Below are 21,304 nucleotides of genomic sequence, written 5' to 3'. Positions count from 1 at the left end.
TGTCCATCTGCCCGTCTGTCCATCGTGTACATTCTACCTTGCTCCTGCTGGGTTCCTTTCAGCCCTTCGATCGTGTCATTCTAGATTCGTGTCATTCTAGAAAATTCATGTGTCTATATCGATGCATGCGACCGCAACGGATCTTGAAAATATTCAAAAAATAAAACGGGAATCGCGCAAGCCAACTGAAATAAACCAATACGCGAGCTAAAACCTGAAATGAAAATCAAACAAGTCGGAAACCGGAAGCTGGACGCTTCACGTATAAAAGGTTTTGTGTTTCCCTATGTGAGGAGCATAACGCGGTTTTCCATTGACTGATAGCATTGACTCGAGATATTTAAATCGCTCAGTTCTCGTAGCGATAGTGACCTGCCCAGAACTGAGCGATTTAAATATCTCAGGACAATGCTATCAGCCAATGGAGAACTGCGTAATGAACTTGCTTCACGCATTAACGCAACCTGAATGAAGTGGCATTTCACAACTGGTATTCTTTGTGATCGGTGTATCAGCAAACGTCTCAAATCAAAAATTTACTGCAATGTCGTCCGTGCTGTCGCCCTCTATGGTTCTGAGTGTTGGCCGACTGTAAAAGACAATGAAAGGCGTCTTGGGGTAATGGAAACGAAGATGTTGCGTTGGACAAGTGGCGTAACACGTTTTGATCACATCCGAAATGAGGATATCTGCAATCGATATGGGGTTGCACCGATCGTGGGAAAACTTCGCGGGAGGGGTCTTCAATGGTATGGTCACGTAATTCGCGCTAACTAGAAGATTATCCTGAACATCGAAGTCGATGGTAAGCGACCAAAATGCCGGCCGAAACAACGGTGGATTGCTACGCTAGATGGAGATTGAAAAACCCCGAAATTACATCCAGATGCGGCATTTGATAGAATAAAATGGCTAATCCGATCACGACGAGCTGACCGCGCTTGTGAATGGGAGAAAGGTTGAAGAAAAAGAAGAAGATGTGAAGAGCAATGAGTGCCTGACAACTCCGTGTCACATAGTTCAAAATTCTATTTGACTCTATTTTTTAGAAAGCGATTTAAATAAACCATTGGATGGAAAGAACTATATTGGTAATAGTCAATCTCATACGCTTCACATTCAGAATTTAATATTATTAGCAAATGTGAACAACTTTACATACAACATATACCAACAAGTCGGGAAACCGGAAGCTGAACATTTCAGGTATGAAAGGTTTTATGTATTCCTTTTATAAAGAGATTTGAGTGCGCATTTCTCCCATTAGTACGTAGCAGGTAATATATGCATATATTATGCGAAAATATCCACTTTCAATTGATATTGACATTCAAAGTCTTGAATTTGCACAGAAGCGACAGCTTTGACCTATTATAACATTATTAGTAATAGTGCAATTTTCACCAAATTGGGTAGGATCATGCTCTATTTGTAGCCTACATTGCTACATTCGTCATTCTAGGGTGAACTTAAGGGGGCGTTTTCCAGCCAATTACTAAAAATGATAGTAATGTACTAATATTAATTTTATTTGAACAGGTATCTGTATGAACGGCATTTTGGAGCCTAGGCACCATACAGTGGCTGCTTTTTGATTTTTTCTTCAGATTTTTCGGTTGAGTAGTTTCTGAGAATGAGTAGACCGGCCTCGAAATGAAACGAGACCTTTAATTTTATACCCCACTTGACTATATTTGATGAAAAAAAAATTGACACCCTTATTTTACATGTATGGGGACCCCTCCTTAAATTCAACGTAAAAGGATTGTTCCTTACCACCAAATTTGGTGTCAATCGCTATAACCGTCACCCATAATAATGCGTGTCACGGACAGACAGACAGTAAACCCATTTTAATAAGGTTTTGTGTTTACAAAAAACCTTAAAAAGGGCTGGGGAAAACTAGATTCTTCCTGAATGGAATTTTACTATTTTACTCGAGCGTCAATTTTGACGTCAGCATCTTATTTGTGCGGCTTAAGGTGCTGTTAATTCGCAAGAAATTGATAAGTTTGAATGAATTGCTATAACTTTGACACTAATAGTAGGATTTTCATGAAACTTGGCAAAAGTTGGTAATATACTATTAGTAAGTTTATTTGAGTAGATATCGGAATGGGACATATTTTGAGGCCTAGATTTCACCTAAGCCCACCATCCCGATTTTTTTCGGATTTTTGGGTTGGGTAGTTTTTGAAAACTAGTCCTGTCTCACTTTAAGTGTGTACATTTTGATTCCTTATTCGCGCGGTTTGCAATTCACGCCAAAACTAATGCAGTTTCGGAAAGTACTAATCAATGCTTTCATTTGATACCCTACACGACTATATCCGGTGAACATTTTTTTAAAATCCCCCTTTGCCTGTATGGGGAGCCCCCTTTTAAACTCCTCCTAAATTGATATCACTCGCTGTATGCGTGGAATTTCATAGTTCCCATTTATCCACTAAATTTCGTTCGAATGGATTTAGTCGAAAAGTGCCTGTGTGTGTGTTTTACATAAAACCTTAAAAAATACGGTTCGGCCACATGCGTGGAACTGTAAATTTCCGGACCCAAGTGCCGCGACCGAGGGGGAAGATCGCCGGCGGATTAGAGTCTCAATCCTTATTTCTCCTACCTTAGGTGTTTATTGACCTATACCTGGAAATTCTCAGGCCTTATTTTGGAGCAAGTCCCTAATTGTGAGAGTTTTGCAGAGACGAAAGAGGAGGACAAACAAAAGGAATCCTCAAATCAATGAATGTTAATTATGATTCATTAACCAAATATGTTAAAAGGAAACGCGAAATGAAGTAGCCAGAACTAAATTTAACCATGAAAAAAATCAATTTAAAAAAAAACCAAATAGCGAGAAACCAAAACAATTCTTAAGCAAAGAACTAAAAAACAGATACTAAAATAACTAAAAAATAATAAAATCAATCTGTCATATGCAGTCAGTTACGACGGTATGGCGAAAGTCATTCCAGACGTGTCCAGAATGCAATTTATGCGAGGAACCAGTGGAGCTTTTTCAGATCTCTTCACGAATTCCAACGTCCAGCGTCCATACAGCGCAGTTCTCGTTGACGGAAGCGAAAGAATATTGGGGTGACCTTTGGGGGTTACCCGCCCAGCATGCTGAGTGGATCACCGCCGAAGGCACCCGCCATGCCAATACGGCTGGCATGAATTTTGTGGATGTTACCAAAGAGGAAGTTCGACGAGCCTTAAACAGCTCGAAGAACTGGACGGTCCCAGGTCTGGATCGGGGACAGAATTTCTGGTATAAGAAATTTACCAGCGTACACAGTCGGTTGGCACGCAATATAAATGAAGTCATGAGTCGGTCGGAGGAATTTACACCCTTCCTCACTGCGGGAGTTACCTTCCTTATCCCTAAGAAGGACGCGGTGCAGGATCCCGCAGATACAAGATCGAATACTTCCTTACCAACCCTCTACAAATTCATCACGTCCATTATTAATGGAAGGATCAGTGCGCATCTCGAGACCAACAACATTCTGTCCGAGGAGCAGAAAGCCTGCCGAGTTGGGTCAAGGGGTTGCAAAGAGCAACTCATTATCGACTAGGTAGTTGTAAGACAAGCAACTAGAGGCCAAAGAAACCTCTTTAGTTGCTATATCAATTATGCCAAGGCTTTTGATAGCGTTCCACATACCTGGCTAATCGATATCTTACATCTGTATCGCATTGATCCGAAACTAATAAAGTTTTTGGCGATAATCATGGAAGGGTGGCATACCACCTTACCAGTGCGTACATCTGAGGGGGCTAATACCTCAGAGTTCATCCGTAAACGGAGGGGCATCTTCCAGGGGGATTCGTAGAGTCCCCTTTGGTTTTGTATGACACTGAACCCCTTTTCATAGCTGCTGAATGATGCTAGAGGGCATGGTTTTGCAATAAAGTATGGTCTACGTGCTAAGTGCGAACTGACACACTTGATGTACCTAGATGACATCAAGCTGTATGCTGGTACTGACAACCATCTTAGAAGTCTGTTGCGTATAATAGACATGTTCAGCCGTGATATTCGGATGGAGTTTGGATTAGACAAATGTCGAATCCAAACCATCCGTAAAGGTCATCACGAGCCGGATGCCGGACATAGCACTGGTGACCTCCACATAGTAGCTATGACCGAGACAGACTTCTACAAGTACCTACGACTTCTCCAAGGAACCCATGCTTGAGTTGGTGATCGGAAGGATGCTTTGCTGTCCGAATATTGCCGTGGACGAGGACCGATCTGGAAAACTTCCAGCGACGGATACGGACAACTATGTCCAAACTCCAAATGCATCATCCAAACCCTGCAGTGGAGCGGATGAACCTGCCTTGTGACATCGGAGGTAGGGACGTAGTTGACGTGGCGGCACAACACCATCTCCAAGTGGACTCGATGCGCGTTTATTTTTACAGCAAAGGGCAGGCGTAAGGCAGACTCTGGACTGACTCCACTTAACTTGAAGGATCGATCTTGCAATCCTCTGAGTGAGGTGAAGTCGGAACAAGAGGGGATCAATGAAAGGAAATCGAAGGCATTGCACGGTAAACACGTGAATTGTCTTTGGCAACCATTTGTCGATTTGCTTTGTCGAACAGATGGCTGTGTGCTGGGGAGCTCTTTGCTGAGACGGGGGGATTCATGTGTGTCATTCAGGACTGCGTGGTCGCCATTCGAGCTTATAAAAAGCTCATCATGAAAGAACGGGTGTAGAACGACCAGTACAGAATGTGTGGTTCGGCGTTAGAGATGCTGGATCATCTCATTTCTGGCTGCACTGTTATGGTACCGATGCAATACACCACGAGGCATAATGCTGTGTGTAGGGTGGTCCATCAAAACCATGCATACAAGCATGGGCTTATCACGGGAACATGTCTGGTTTGCCGATATGAGCCGCAAGCAGTGTTTGATAGTTCTGTTTATAGCATATATGTGTCTGCCGAGATTGTGGCAACTGGGAAATTTAAAATAAAAAATGAAATGAACTTAAAAAGAATAATAAAATTCAGATAAAATAAAAAAATATAAAAAATAAGAAAACTCACTATTGCACATTCAGAGCTCTGGTTCTTCGTGATTATGGGGTACATTCCTACAAATGAAAATTTAGGTTATGTAGGAGATATCTTGAACTTTCGATTGAAATTGAGAATTTAAAAAAAACTCTTGCCAAGGTTGCTATACACTTTGCACAATTCCAAAAGTGCGAAGGATGTGTTGCGTTTTCCATCCGTAAGTAAAGAGTTTATAAGTAATTCCGGTTATTATTGGGCGTAATCGAGTTAGATTCAGGCTTTATCGTAACCTTTTGTTCTAACTCATTTATAAATGTATAAATCAGTATCCGAATGGTCAGCCATTTTTCGCTGGCCGCACTTGAAGAAACGATAAGTTTATGCGAAATTTTCTAGCGAAAGAATTTGGAATCAATGTCAAATATCTACCATTCTTAACATTTATTTTTAATGAAGTACTGTCATCTCACTGTCAAATCTTCCTCATGAATATACTATATCATCACCGACGACGACAATTTGCAAGTCGCCCATTCCAAGCTTCTTTTCTCAGGCTGCAGTCCAGAAAAAGTCCAGTTAGGTTTTTCCTAACTCCGATATCAAAGCGTTGCGATCTAATGAGAATCGTCCAAGGCACAGAGACACCCAACACTGTACCCTATTTCAGTGTTAACACCTAAAAACTTTCTTTTAGGGATCGAAACTAGTTTGCCGCAAATTCGCGACAGTTGCTCTAAAGGGTACAATCCAATTCCCTAAAGGGGATGCATGGAGACAACTTAAGTAAATGGATCTGTTTTCAAAAGGGAGCGAAACACATTCTTAATCCGATTTACGGTCGTTGCTTCAGCAGGCTCAATCGATATTCTTAACTTTCACAATCCGAAACATTCTTCATTAACCGTTCTGTGTCTGATCGTAGACGATTTGAGATGGAGACTCCTCCAAAGTACATAGGCAGCGTCGGCAGTCACTCATTAAAATCAAGTCCTCGGTATCCCTCAATTCAAATTCGCCATATATTACCATTTGTTCGCATTGCATGAATTTCAATCCATTCCTTTCGATGATCCTTCGGTGCCGTAACTATGGGGGAAGCGCTTGATGACTTCTTGTACTTGTTACGGGTAGTTTTTATCTAAGTTTTCCGTTCACTGAAACTGCGATGCTTTCAATATAATGGGCCTTTCTACAATAAAATTTCCTTGCAATCGACGGAGCTTACATCTAGAATAATAACTCTTTGTGGAATTTCCATGTTTACTGGCTGAAATAAGGTTAACTCGCACACTGCAACCTGGCGAACAAGTTATGAACTTCATTCTGAAGAGCTTTTTTGTTGAGGATGCTCAAGTGCTGTTATGAAAAGTAGTGAACCTGAATTTGGAACGTAAGTGTATCTTTCGCATCGTTTCCATACTCCCACCGAATTTGGAACAAATGGAGTTTGTGTTGTTTTTTTATGAGCAAATTGGTGATGCCTGTTTGGAAAATCCTTTTCTTTTCTTTTCAAATACTCAGTCTGCTTGAATCAAATCTTACTCCAGTTGCATTACTCACTTCGCTCCAAATTCACTTCGCCGGCAACATTTCTGGATCACAATAAAATATTTTTTCCTAAAATTGTAGTTAAATGATATTTAACGTAGGAATCAATCCAGTCGCCGCCAATTGTGATAAACGAAAATAATAAAATAATGTGGTAAACTAGCTTCAAATGAAATCTTAATAGAGCAAACGCCTTCCTTACTCCTCATCAGCCAAAAACGATCTTCCCTCTTTTCTGCAAAAACCGATTCCATCTTCCGCTAATCAGCTGTCCCTCAGATCAGCCGGTCCGAAGTTCATGTCGGTTAAGCGACAAACACAACAGCACATGTTTCGTTCAGAAGTTATGTTGGAACGTTGCGGTGCGGAAACAACAACAATGCTAGTATATTTACACAAATGAGGTGAATGTACATATTTACGTTGTTCACTTGCATAGCGCGAATGGGAAAATTAAAATAAAATTTGGAATTGTGCAAATTCTTGGGGTTAGGGGAAAAGGGCCTGTAGTTAGTCTTTTTATAATTATTTTATAAATGTAGTCAATTTAAAAGTTTCAAAAGTCTAAGTTGAAAATTGAAATTGGAATGTAGGGATGGGTAAATTGAAAGTAGTTAATTGGGGAAAGCTAGGGAGACCGAAGAAAACGAAAGAATATTACATATTATTAAATGCATTCCCCCGTTGGATTGTCCCTGGACAAGGCAAAGCAAATGTTGTCAATGTCGCAAGGCCGCGGCCACTGCAAAAGCTATATATAGCCGCGGTTAGGTGCAACAACTCTTACCATTCTGTAATATAAACCAAGCCTGCTGATGTACTTTTTGGATCTGATTGATTTTGAACCCGAGTTAAACGAGAAATTGAAGTATGGGATATTAAGAAAGGAGCAGAATTGATTGAAAAGACATAACCCCAGGAGGAGACCATCTAAATGTTTCGAGGCCTGAGAGGTCATGCACAACAGAAATAAGAAGGGAATGGTAGAAAAAGACATCAGCATGACCACCGGAAAAATAATGCACAAAGCTCCCCATCCCCATGCAAGACTAGGTGCAAAGTAACCACCAAAACACCCGTGATGCCTTATTTGCAGCATATCTCTTTGGGTTGCTAATGCTTTAATGGACATCTGCGACTACAGTACTGCGTATATTAACATTGAAGTGCAGACCTTTAAACCATTACCACCAATCCAATATGTCCAAATGTTCCCAATACTACTACCATCTATTTTTGGATTTTCACCTTCAGTAGAACGTCTAGGATAGAGGAAAGATGTATATAACATCTTAATTGCCAAGATGTCTATCCCAGACATGCAGAACTTGAACAACTAGGTGAACAAATCTAATTGCCAGCAACCCATCTTTGACTATTGCAGGAATTGCGGTTACATTCACAGATAACTGAAAGGTATCAGTGCTGGAAGAATAATATCTGGATGATTTTAACAAGATTGTGGGACAGGTAATCTGTGCGGATGAACGGTCCCTGAATTGTGCCATCACGGTTCTATAAGTGCTGCCCCAAGGGCTAATACACGCCTCCGAACAAAGCTCAAAATATTCTCCCTTGCTTCGTTGGATAGCCAGCTTGATGTTTTTGTGGGTTTCCTTTTAGGCATGCTCTTTTGGGCCCTGATTGATCCTATTATTCGCCCTCTGAACCATTCTTCTGTTCCGGTGGCAAGTTTATCGAAAGCTGGGCATTTCAGTATTCTCCCATGGTGAGACCCTTTACTGAAAAATGAACATATCCTTGGTATGGAGGCGGCACATGCCCCAGGGATTTCATTGCGTGCGATGCTAGATTGGGCATAACGGCTGTACCAATATATATCACTTATTTTCCTCCATATAAAACCTACTGACTCATAGTAAATTCTATGCCTTGGCGACCGCATGCTCATATCACCGCTCCACCAGTCGAATATATGATCCACACGTTACCGTCAAGGTTTCTATAAAGGTCAATTGTAATAGCAATTTCCATCCAGGATTTGTACGAGATATACACAAACAAATCCTGTGCAACCCTGGAACGATTAAGGTTTACTTGAATTAATTTCATTTTTTCATTCCAGTTAACGCTATGTGTCTGTTATCCCGTCCCTCCTTTCTATCATTCAATATTTCTTTGGGATCCCTATTGCTGTCCTCGGCAATATACCCTTTCTATCCACATCTTCACTAATAGGATTGATCAATTCAAACGTGTGGCATACCCTTTCATCTCTTGACCTGTGTATGCTTTATCGTCAGTCCTCCGGTCAAAGTCCCTTAAAGTTGTAAAAGAGTCTGTAATGTCCTGTGGATCCAATTCTATTACATTCCGACTTTAGCGAATATCTGGGGCCAAGATTTTTGAAGAGCAAGAACTTAACATATTTTTCCATTCACCACCTCCTTCTGGTTTTTGACTTCCTTCTTCTTTTAAAATTTTTCCAATGTTTATTTTAAGATGAAAGCTAGAATATTAGTAACCGTAACTATTTTTTTGAATCGCAATTAGCTTTTTTTAGTTTGATCATCGTTTCTTTCATTTCTTTCCAGCTACCCGCAAGACTCAAAATAGGCAAGAGAGTTCTCCAACCCTGGAGGCCGTACTTCATCGATACCAAAGGAGGTAGCGAGATAGAATGTTATTTCTAGTCAATCTTCCTTCCTCGGCACAGATCTCGAATTTCCTGGCTCCTTGCACGAAGTCGAACTGGTACTCTTTTTTTAAGGTTTTGTGTGAAACAAAACCTTATTAGAATCGAGACGGTGTCTGTCTGTCCGTCTGTCTGTCTGTCTGTCTGTCTGTCTGTCTGTCTGTCTGTCACACCCGATTTATTCGGAAACGACTAGACCGATTGTCACGAAAATTGGTGAGAGTATGTAATCTGGTGGTCCCTTTACACGCAGTAAGTGGCGCCATGTTGTGTTAACTTTAAGGGGGGGGCTCTCCATACATGTGAATGGAGGGTGCAAATTTTTTTTTCACAGAATGTAGCCATGTAGGGTATCAAATGAAAGGTCTCAGTTAGTACTTTTCGAGTTTGGTTCAATATTTGATATTAGATGAAACATAGGGGAGTGAGGGTTCAAAATATGACCCACAGAAAGTGTAACAGGTCTCGTTCTCAGAACCTATCCAACCGAAAAATCTGAAAAAAATCACAGTGGTGCATCTCTACGAAATCTAGGCCTCAAAATATATCCGGTTCCGAAATCTGCACAAATAAAGTTAATAATAGTATATTTCCACATTTTAGAAATTTACCCGGCACCCCCTCTTATGTTCATTCCAGAAGCCACCGACTTGTAATCAATTTAAATTCGTTCACTCTGAAATTTACAGGGGTCTTCCCAATTTTGATTTCAGACTCTGAGGCGATCCCGCCAGTTATGCATCTATGCATAGGATATGTGATATTATGGGGACTGGGGGGGAAAGACCCTCCCTTCACATCCCGCAGCCTGGTTAACAAACAGGGGGACGGGATATTCTAGTGAAGCAGTGCTTAGGTGCATGTGGAACGGCAGGATCAACTTTCGTCACTATTCCCTTCTGGGAGAGAACTCTGGCCTTAAGTAGGTTTAAGCAAATCTGCTGAAGAAAACTTAGTAATTGCATGAAATTATATTTTGCATATTTACTGAAAACCCTGCTCCTATCAGTGAACAATTTTGCAGCAAGCAAATCTTAATCCCCCCCCCCACCCCTGATGCTGCTTTTGAATTTCACTCAGGTTTGCTGATTTAACATATCTACCCCATTCAACAAAGAAGCAAACATTAATTAAGTGAAGCAGAATTAGGACTTTTGAAAAAGAGGACTACTCACGTTCACATGCTAAATGTCACCTGTCGAGTTTTTTGTCACTTGATATTAGCGACCGAATGCCTGTGAAAATCACTCCCGAAAAATACTACTGAAACCAACTAAAAATACATAGTAACTAGCACGAACTATGCGAATGAACTATAAGAGGAACTGATAGTATCGTTAGAAGCCACTTAGATTAATACACTTAAACATGAAATACTTATTGAGGTAATAACAACAAAGGCACATCAAGTAACCCAGCCGAAACAAGCCATGCGTAATAAAGGTTTAGCCTGAATACAACTGACGGAAGTTTACTCTGGCGCTCGAGTCTTACTGACAATCAGGAGACGAGATAGTAGTGTTGATTGTCTTTTTTTAAATCGCGCATGAATGACTAGATTGCTGAACGTCATTTTGAACAATAAAGGATTTGACGTATTTGATAAACACTCCTTTCACCTTATTGAAATAATCATAGAATAATCCAGAAATCAAAGAAATACTCAACAAAAAATCGAAAAATCGCGGAAGTCATACAACTATTTATATCCACACATACGATGCCTCTTTATCAATAAATGAATTGTTTCGGGAAGAAAAAGCAGAATAACTGACCCTGATAATCAAGCGCTGATAAATACTAATTAAGAAACGTGCTGAAGCGCATAAGATTTTTATCTAAAATTCATTGCAGTTTTAACACAATGGACGATAAACCCATCTTTGAATTCCAGGCGAGTATAAAAGGGTGAACACTGAAACGAATCCGTATCAGTTCCTTCATTGTACCGAAGAACCGAACTTTCCAAAATGAAAGCCATCGCAGTTATTGCCCTCCTCGTTCTCGTTTCCTGTGCTCAAGCCAGGATTTACACCCGTTGTGAAATGGCTCGTATCCTCTATCACGACTATGGTGTAACCAACTTGACCACCCTCGCCAACTGGATCTGTTTGATCCAACACGAATCAGGATTCAACGATCAAGCCGTCGGTGCCATCAACTACAATGGAACCCAAGATTTCGGTCTCTTCCAAATCAACAACCAATGGTGGTGTCAAGGAAACGTCTCCTCCTACAATAGCTGTGGAATCGCCTGTACCGCTCTTCTCGGAAACTTGTCAGCCTCCTGGAAGTGTGCCCAACTTGTCTACCAACAACAAGGATTCAAGGCCTGGTACGGATGGCTCAACTACTGCAACGGAACTGCTCCAAGTGTTGCTGACTGCATCTAAGCTCCTTTTTTGAAATTTAAATAAAGAGCTTTTCACTAAAGATTTGCTTTTTGGTTACGGTTCGTTTCACTGTTTGTTATCTGTCTGTCTTTCTCTCCGTCCTTCGGTGAGCCTTGGTTTGGAGGAAATCCGATTATTATTAACAGAGTTATAGCTCAAGGTTGTCTTTTGGCATACTCTTATCTGGAAAAATCAGACTAACAATGCAAATATCTTTCATTCCTTTATTTTCTGGTGCCAAACCCATGGTGAGCATTAACCCTCATTCGTACTACAACTTTATTCCTTCCACCATTCCCTTACCAATTTTCCGAACCCCTTCGCGGCTCTATATTAATAAAGGTATTTTAAATATATTGTAACGATGAAAGGAGGAAATCAGGAGGGCAAAAGAAAATTCTGGTATAATTTATGGGAAGACACTAAACAGTTGTGGCTAAAGACCGAGGGGTTCAAAAACTTTTATGAAGAGTCCAGACAATTTACGTCATGGGATAGGGACAAGAAACGAAAATTTATCACAGAAATAGAAGGTCACTATGACAAAAGATCTGTACCCCTAGATATAATTCCTTATGCCACCTGTTGGCAGGCGGACTTCAACATGGATGATCTCAACAAAGTTCTTGCTAAGCACAAGAGACAGTCGCTCCAGGGAATTATAAAATACTGTACTCCTATGTAAACCGGCTGAATGAAGAAACCAAACTACAATTTATGAGTGCGCTTAACGAGGCTTGAGGCACCTTGCAACCAGCACAGGAATGGAAGACAGTCAACATTATTGAAATACCTAAAAACTACATTAAAAAAGGGAGAGACTATCCTTCTTCCAAGAAGCAAAAAGCGTTCTTGCGGAGCGTTGGTACGAGCGTACTTAAACGACCTGTTGTTGAAAATGCCTGTAGCTAAGAGTAAGGGCAAAATTGTGAAAGCGGTGTCTTTTGACGTCAATAAAGTGTATGTCATCTGACATATACACTTGGACCTTGCGCTTCCTGGAATACAAGGAGCTAAAGCTGGATGAGTGGTTTTGTTCGGTAAACAGTGTCCTGCCCCAAGGAAGTGTTTTAAACCCGGTACTTTTCAATCGGTACAAAACCTCGCTTCGCTCCAAAGTCAATGACTCAACTGACATCTACCAATACGTAGATGACTTTATCGTTCTTGCTTTGGGTACAGGAAATGAACAAACAGATAGGCTACCATAAAAGGAGGCTGACCTTTTTGTGAACAAACGTAACGCCCTGAAACTCCCAGTAAACAGAAATAATTTGAGCGTCATGTTTTTTAGAAGAAATATTGGCAAATCATGTAAGCCTCCTCTAAAACAGGTACCGGAGATAACATTTCTGGGCGAAATAATACAATCATGAAGGCGAAGGAGGCTTCGAGGGTAGTTCATTGTGCAGGTTTCTCATGGAGATTAAAACCTGAGAGAGCCGTCAACCTGTTCAGGACCATTGTGAGACCAGTGCTTGATTATGCTCCTGCCTCCACGCTCTTGATGCCCAAATACCTGGGCAATAGAATAGCCTTAATTGCGGCGTCACAGGTGAAGAAATACTGGGGTTTAACAAAGTCTTCACCGCATCATGAGTCGGGTGAATCCCAGCATAAATTCAGGAAGACGCTATTGGCCCGTAAGGAGTTGATAAGGTTTAAAAGATCTGCTCCCTCTTCTAATAGTTTCGTCAGAAGCAATCCCATGGGCAAAAATTGTCTGTCGGAAAATTATAAGAATTTCAAGCAAGCCTCTAATAACTTGAATTGCTATGAGGAGGATGGAAGAGTGGGGAAACCTTCTGGTTTGGAGTGGTGGGTGTAGGTAAGGAATAAGAACAGAGATTGCTGGGTGGTTAAAATTCAAAATGAGATAACTGAAAACATGAACAGAGGTTTTGCCCTGTATGGAACTGCCTTCAGCTATGTGGTAGTTGCAGATCGCCGTGGAATCAAAGCTGTCAACAAGATGCAAACAATGACCGGGTTCTCTGCTGAACTAAATGGGATAAAGATGGCTACGAAAATCGCGAAGGAAAGATAAAAAATATAAGGATAGATCACAGACTCCCAAAAAGCCTGCACTCATCTGGAGAAGCAAGACATCAGATATCCCATTGTCTGGGAAGTAGTTAACGCAATAGCAAATTCTAACTTTGTGGAGATAAAAATACTGTGGTGCCCAGCTAAAACCCGGTGTTCGGATGGCTAAGTGGTTAGAGCACGGAAGGTCACAGTTCTCATTAGTGGGATTTGTATCGTGATTTGACAATAGATACCAGTCGACTCAGCTGTGAATGAGTACCTGAGTCAAATCAGGGTAATAATCTCGGACGAGCGTAATGCTGACCACCTTGCTCCTCCTGTGTACTGTAATCTACCGCTACGGACTTGAATGAAGTTCTTTAACATATTTCAAGGCACTGATCCAATATGGATTGTTGCCCCAACGATTATTATTATTATTTCATCTCAATAAATAGTATAGCAACTGTGAACATTTTCAACAGACTTTGCTTAAACCATGTCTACAGCAAACCTTTCCTTCGGAACTTGGGCAAAATCAGACCACTTTATTTTCGAGGGTAGGGGGCACAGTGTGGCTAGGAACAAATTTGGAAAGAGTCTTTCAACACCCTAAGAGTCCTTTTGAAGGAAGGAAGCCAACTCTAAATGGAGGAGCTGATCAGCCTCTTAAAAGAATCAAGAATTAAGCTTTGGGACGTTTTATTTCATATTTTGTTTACCTGCTTGCCTGCTTTTTGTGAGAAAATGTGAATGCCGAAAGCCACCCTTATCCCAAAGCACCCTTCCTGGTTCGTTCCACCCACCCCATATATCCCCTCTTTCATCCGGGACAGAGAACTTAGTTCTTTCTGTTCTACGTCCGCTTTAATTTTTTTGTTATAAACCAAAACTTTATCAAAATCGGTTCAATTTCTGTCTGCCTGTCTGTCTTTTGTTTTCTTTGGAAAGTGGAAGGGTTCAGAACCTACCGTTAACTCCTTTGTATATCCCGCGGGACCGCCATTTCGATATTACATCGCGGGAAAGGGTCAGTTACGCACTGCGGCTCGTATTGATACTTCTTTCTTAGTGCATTGTGGATCGCCTTCATTAGCTTTTCCACCAACTGCCAAGATATTTCAGAAGCTTGGAGGTGATCCACGATATTCTTTGGTGACAACTGCGCTCCGGCGACAATTTCCACCTTCGCCCTGTGTGCGGCCAATCACGGACAGTTAAAAACAAGGTGTTTCAATTCCTCATGAATCAGATCACATATAGGGCAATGTGGGAAGTTATCACACCCGGTAAGGATATGCGAGATACCCTCTTTGTCCCCTTAGGAATTTGGTTAGGTCGTAGCTAACCTCTCCATAGTGTCGTTTAATCCGTTTTGTGACATCTGGGTTAATATGTAAGTCGAGCATCCTTTAAGTGAATCGCTCGTTCGCCAATATGTCGATGGGGGTCATGCCTGCTATCACATAAGCTGCTTCGTCACAAAAAAATAGAAAAAATCGAAAAATTTGACTGACGGTTTCGTCCAGGGCAGAGGCAACTCATCAGACGCTGCCTCACCTGCGAGCACTGTTGGCACTTTCGGTCACGCTGCTCCCAGGGCAGAGGTGAGGCAGCGTCTGATGAGTTGCCACTGCCCTGGACGAAACCGTCAGGCAAATTTTTTGATTTTTTCTATTTTTTATGCTTGGGGTGCTACGCTCCAAGCTAGGGATCCATGGACTGAAAAACGAGGGAGTAAGCTGCTCCTCATTTAGTCCGGTCCACCATCAAGTGGATGGGGACATAGAATCCCGCAGATGCTTCGTCACAGTTTGTACTGCATGCGCATGATGTCTGCAGGGCACTTAATCGATATGGGCATGCAACCTTTTTCCTATTTACTTTTCGTTTCAATACCGAGATTCAACCAGGACTTGCATAAAGCAAAATCGAGCTAACAACTCTATGAGATAAAGATCCCATGGCTTTCCCTTGGGCCGCCTATAGTAGGTAATATTTTCGGAAAACTTTCAAGATGGGACTTAAAGTTTAATTTTTGGTCAATCATGATTCCCACATATTTGAGCGCTCGTTGCGAGTGTACGGTATGTTCGCTGATCCTAATCTTCATCACAAATGTCCTTCGTTTGTTGCCTAGAATTACCCCAAACCAGCGCCAAGATATGATTTCTCAAATTGTCTCGTTTGTCAAAATATCGATCTCTTTTTGGTGTCTTGTGGCATGATAGTCATTTCGATATCATCTCCGAAGCGATAGCTGCCATTGCCTTGTGGAGATATAACCTCGAAATTCCATTCTATATTATTACTCACAGGTGAAGACCGAGAACCAACCCCTGTGGTACCTCACAAGACGTTCGATATGTCTATGGTGCATTGTCCGAACATAATAGCGTCCCCTCGAGAGACTTAACGATGTGCACCAGGTATTAGGAAGTGCCTAATTTGGGCTAAAGTCTTAATTACTTTACGCCAGTTTGCTGAATTGAAAGCATTCTTCACATCGAGAGTAATAACCTTACAGGATTTATTGGCCTCCATTACTGGCTCCGTAATTTTCGTCACTGTACAGATCGCATTGATAGTAGGTCTCGCCTTTCGGAATCCAAACTGCCTGCCCAAGAGGTCACCCTCTCTCTCTGTGATCGGTACACGCCTGTTGTAGATGATAGGTTCGAAATGTTTGCCAACTGGCCTATAAGACGAAGGATCGCCCATAAACCTTACTTCACTTCGGAATTAGTAGTAATGGAAGCGCTTGCGCGAATTAATTTTAAATTGTCTTGACTGTCACTAACAGCGCTTTATTCGGGATGCCGCCCAAGCCTCCGATAACATAAACGAGTTACTCAGACAGTATTGCTCCTCCCTCAACGATGTACAGGAGGGCGCACGGTCTACGCTGAAATGGGTCTCTGAGTTGCCATCGTCAAAAGAAGGCTTTCTGTGGCTTCCGGAGCGCAATGGCGCTAAGGTTTTGAAATAACTTGGTGTCCAGAACAACCTTAACACTTCCACCTGAATGCTGCTAGGCAGCAAAGTAGGAGAAAAAGCCGGTAGGCCAAGAATTTTCCTTAGTATTCTCGTTCCCGAACCTAATATTAAGAAGATTCGGGAACAAACGAGCTTTCGACTCTCCACGTTACAAGTGTTAGTTAAAACCATTGAAAGAGATGTGCGGCTCACGATATCTTTATCTCTAAATCTATATCCAAAATAAATTTGCAACATTGTAAAGCGGCGACTGCACTTATCAGGTATTGGAACTATAGCTGCAAGACATTTATATACCCCAGGAACCATGGGTTGTTGGTGGGGCAGTCAGGGGCTTAAACTTCTGAAATACCGAACTATTGTATGCCAATAGAAGTGATAGACCCTGCTTATGCGTAGTGGTCTCAGAAAACCTCCAGGCTAATTTGGTTAACGACCTTTGTAATGGCGACACCACAACGACCACCAAAATAACCATAGAAAGTCAACGGAGAGATACGGGAATTCTAAGGTGCAGGTGAAGTTCCCAGTGGAACATTGATCAGAGCTGTCTAATATGTCAAAAGTAAAGGCATGTGCTTAATAGAAGGATTCGGCTAAATGATCATCATGGAGACGCTTTTGCGAAGAGACTAACTCTCTTGAGGCAACCTCCAAGTCAAAGCGATTCCTTGTCAAAGAACATACCTAGAAGCTGAGACATGTACGTTTACCGCGCGAGAGGTAAACAGAGACCGATGTAGAAACGGCAAACCATTTGCTTGAAGTGCACTTCCCAGACAGCATCCAAAATCTCATATGAAAGCCGACAAGTGCATACAGCCGTTAACCGAGAGATGGAATGTGGCATACAAAGTAGTATCACTGGGCGAGTAAAGTGGGTATTTAACTCGTTTCATTGATAAAAGACTGTAGGTCGAGATGGTATCTCCCTGCGCTAGTAGTAGAGGGAATGGATTCTTCCGACTGATCAGTCTGACGTCCTTCCTACTAAAAGAATTGGAAAGACTAGCAGAGTGGTTCATGAGGAGTACATACATTCCTAAGTGGCCACTCCACTACAGGCAATATGCCTCGCAGAACGGCATATCCACGGAGACAGCATTTTAACAGCTCACGGCAAAAATTGAGAAAACGATGTCCGCAGGAATTTGTGACACGGCAAGACAGCATGGAATCGATCCGCTATAAATTGGTTGGATACTTCACAGGGTATAATGGGGGAAAATTCATATACTGGTCGGCCAGAAGTCTATTGTCTATTCTGAAGGATACAATGGTCTTGGCGCATGCATTTCCGAATGATCAAGTTTGCGGGCTCAGTTTGTGACGGCTTGAATGTAACTCTCCATATAACGTAATGTGATTGCTAGGAAGACTGAACTAACGATGTTCACTAGGAAACCCATCAGGGCCATTAATCTAGCTGGTACAAGCGGAGAAATATTTAGGAGTACATTTCGACTCCAAGCCAACGTGGAAGGACCATTTTCAGGAACAATACCAGAAATTTTCCGGAAATCCTACATATTGCTCTGGTGCTTTAGGACAGCGATAGGTAAGACCTAAGGACTTTAACGAAAGCGGATTTATTGGATGTGTACATCATTTATAAAGCCAATTTTTATGTATGCGCGTACCGTCTGGTGGCCGAAACTGAACTTTACTAACAGAAGAAAGTTACTGACGCAGATTCAGAGATTCAGTTGCCTAAGTATTACCCGAGCAATGAATACTACGCCGATCAGGGCACTCGAAGCTATCTTATATCAACTCCCCATTCATATGGGGGTGAAACGGAAAGCAGCTAACGACGCATAAGAACTGGATATTGTGAGCACATATAATCATACGGTCCTGCGTTCATATGGCAATTCCATGATCAACATCGTGGGGCTCTGATGATGACCGATCATATGGTTTCCAAATTCGTCTTTGGAAAGACATACCGAGTCTTTTCGGAGTACTGATCAAATAAAGGGTATGGTATGTATGGGTCACAGATTCGACTAGTGGAGCGATGATATGGGCGTGCGGTCGTAAAGCCATACAATATAGCAAGCGTCAGGCGGCTAGTGGCTTTGTGTGGGCAAAATTAAGCGGTATATTCGTATATAGCTGCTACGCTTCACCGAGCCTCACACTTCCTGAGTTTGAAGAACTGTTAGACGATCGGAAAGGGGGAACTGGTTCAATTGTAGATTTGACTTTTGTCAGCCCTGCGCTGGCACGTGACATGTCCTGGAAAGTTAGCGAGGACTTCACGTAGAGCGACTGCCAGGCTATCACCTTTGTACTAAGGACGGGGCCACAAGGCAGGATACCCGCACCCAGGAAGCCAAAATCCAAAAGAACACCAGGATGGTCTGCAAAAGTGATGGATGAGCAAACATTCATGGAAGTGTGGCTAGACCTGCCTAGCAAAGCAGGCATCTCCACGGATAGAGCTCTCCATGCTACACAAAGCATCTCTAAGCATGTGACGCGTCGATGCCTAGGAGATGCTCATTCTCCACTAGAAGACCCAATTATTGGTGGAATAGTGAACTTGCCAGCCTTCGATCGATTTGCCACAGAGCCAGACGAACGGCTTAGAGGGCAATAGGTAGGATCGATCAAGGGCAAAAGAAGCATGCCTACAGGGAAGCTCGCCATCTAGCGGATTAAGAGGGAATGTTTTAAGAAGCTCTGTTCGGAAGCGGACATAAATCCGGAGGGTAGCGCTTACAAAACCGTGACAGGACGATTCAGAGACTCTGATCTGTGGAATATCATGTATAATGATGTTCTTAACCTTCCGGTTCCGGAGGAGGCCACGGTGGTCGGTTACGCCGGTTACGTCGGTTACTGGTAGTGGTCGCAAAGCATCTCGAGGATGCTGAGTTGTATTCAAGCGAAGCAATCAGTGTTGTTAAGGCTTGGTTAGAGAGTGCTGGACTGGCACTCGCTGAGGAAAAGACGGAAGCAGTCCTCATCACTAAGCGCCGCAAAAGAAATTACGCCTGCATTAGAATTGGGAATCGTATCATCGCTTCCAAGCCTCTGGTACCATAGGAACCAGAATGGCCCTCCGAGAGCATATGCTCCAGGAGAATTCCTGGAGGATGTGTTCTCGGCCAGGTTATTTGCGGTTGGCCCCCTAGTGGGAGTTTCATGGTGGTTGTGCCTACATCGCGGGCAGAGCTCCTCGGAGCTCGAGCGTGGAGTTGCGCTGTACAACTCGGGTGCCGTACTCCTTAGTTGCGGCAGAGGTGTTAAATAGGCCTCGCATCCACTGGTATGAATGCTGAGCCTGCACTCAGTATAAACCAGGACCGCTGTGCTTGCATGGCGGGGCTCTGATTGTGGTACCAAAGTCAATCCGTGTCCGAAGAGGACCGTGGGATTATGCCTTCACGGCAGGTACTCACGTTAAACGCCCCAGGACTTTCACCACTTCCAACCCGGCCATCAAATACTTGGGGGTGATGATAGACGGAAAACTCAATTTTAAGCAGCATATAGAGCATACTTGTAAAAAAGCATCCATCACGAGTATGGCTCTGGCAAGGATGATGCCGAACATAGGAGGACCGCGGCATACTTGCAGGCTGCTCATAGCCAGGGTGGTGAGTTCTATCATGCTGTATGCAGTCCCAGTTTGGGAAAACGCGCTACAGGTTTTAGGCAATGCGTATAAACAGAAGAACAGCCTAAAGGGTGTGTTCTGCCTATCGCAGATGAATAAAGCCGAAAGAGAGAGATGCGTAAGCAGATGGCAACAGCGATGGGACCAGTCAGAAAAGGGTCGTTGATCCTACAGGTTGATCCCTTCCATCAGAGAGTGGCTGGAGAGAAAACATGGGGAGATCAATTATAATCTCACCCAGCTTCTCACCGGCCATAGAGGATACCGTCAATACTTGTACAGGTTTAAATTGGACACCTCACCTAATTGTCCAAACAACAACGGGGTCCGAGAGGACCCAGCTCACGTAGAAGGAACCTAGAGGAAACTCTAGGTAAAGTGCTATCACCGGAAAATTTTGTCCGGAGAATGGTAGCTTGCCAGGAAGGCTGGGATGCGATCAATTCCATGATCGCAGTAATCCAGCGGACACTTCGAAGACCGAAGGAGACCTAGCTTGTCTCTTCAGAAGTTAGACATAAAAACCTTAGTAGGGCTTCAAATAGCACAGGGCCCCTTAAGCTACCATATGGACAAAATTTGTTGGTGGTAGTTTCGGTTGTATGCAGCCAATGTTAGGAGGAGGAAGAGACAGCTATGCACACATACATATGCTCAGCTTCCTCCGGCGAAAGCTGCAGCCGGAAAACCATTGAATAGGCCTGAGTGCTCAGAGCTGTGAATCCCCGTCTCAACTAAACGTTATACGTCAATATTAACTCTGCGGTGTTATTTGAGAGTAGCACATGGAAACTGATCACGACTGTTAGGCCAAAGTTCCAAGCTTTCGTTAACTCTACCATGCGATAACTGTACAGGCCTGATACCTTTGGACGTGTTGATGATACGGCGTAAGCGGAAGTGAAAATATCACACAATGAGAAAAGAGGACAAGTTCCACTGCGGATTACTCCTTGCAATGTAACCCACTATCCTAGGGTGGTTGATGAATGGTTCGCTTTAAAGCTACGTAGTAGCAGCAGA

The 21,304-nt window shown here is 42.6% G+C and overlaps 1 protein-coding gene across 1 annotated transcript; it reads left to right on the top strand.

The window, feature by feature from the left end:
* Positions 1–11,153: 11,153 nt before the first annotated feature.
* On the top strand, positions 11,154–11,668 carry LOC119655167 (lysozyme 2-like). Its single transcript, XM_038060915.1, has one exon. It carries the CDS (start codon positions 11,206–11,208, stop codon positions 11,626–11,628), a length of 423 nt encoding a protein of 140 aa, XP_037916843.1. The 5' UTR covers positions 11,154–11,205; the 3' UTR covers positions 11,629–11,668.
* Positions 11,669–21,304: the final 9,636 nt, after the last annotated feature.

This window comes from Hermetia illucens, chromosome 4 (genome assembly GCF_905115235.1).
Source record: "Hermetia illucens chromosome 4, iHerIll2.2.curated.20191125, whole genome shotgun sequence".
In the NCBI taxonomy this organism is placed as follows: domain Eukaryota; kingdom Metazoa; phylum Arthropoda; class Insecta; order Diptera; family Stratiomyidae; genus Hermetia; species Hermetia illucens.
The sequence above is the reverse complement of the archived record's forward strand: the minus strand, read 5'-3'. Positions and strand labels throughout refer to the sequence as shown.

What these genes read in the sequence shown, in the direction of transcription:
- LOC119655167 (XM_038060915.1), top strand. Translation starts at nt 11,206, where the DNA reads ATGAAAGCCATCGCAGTTATTGCCCTCCTCGTTCTCGTTTCCTGTGCT.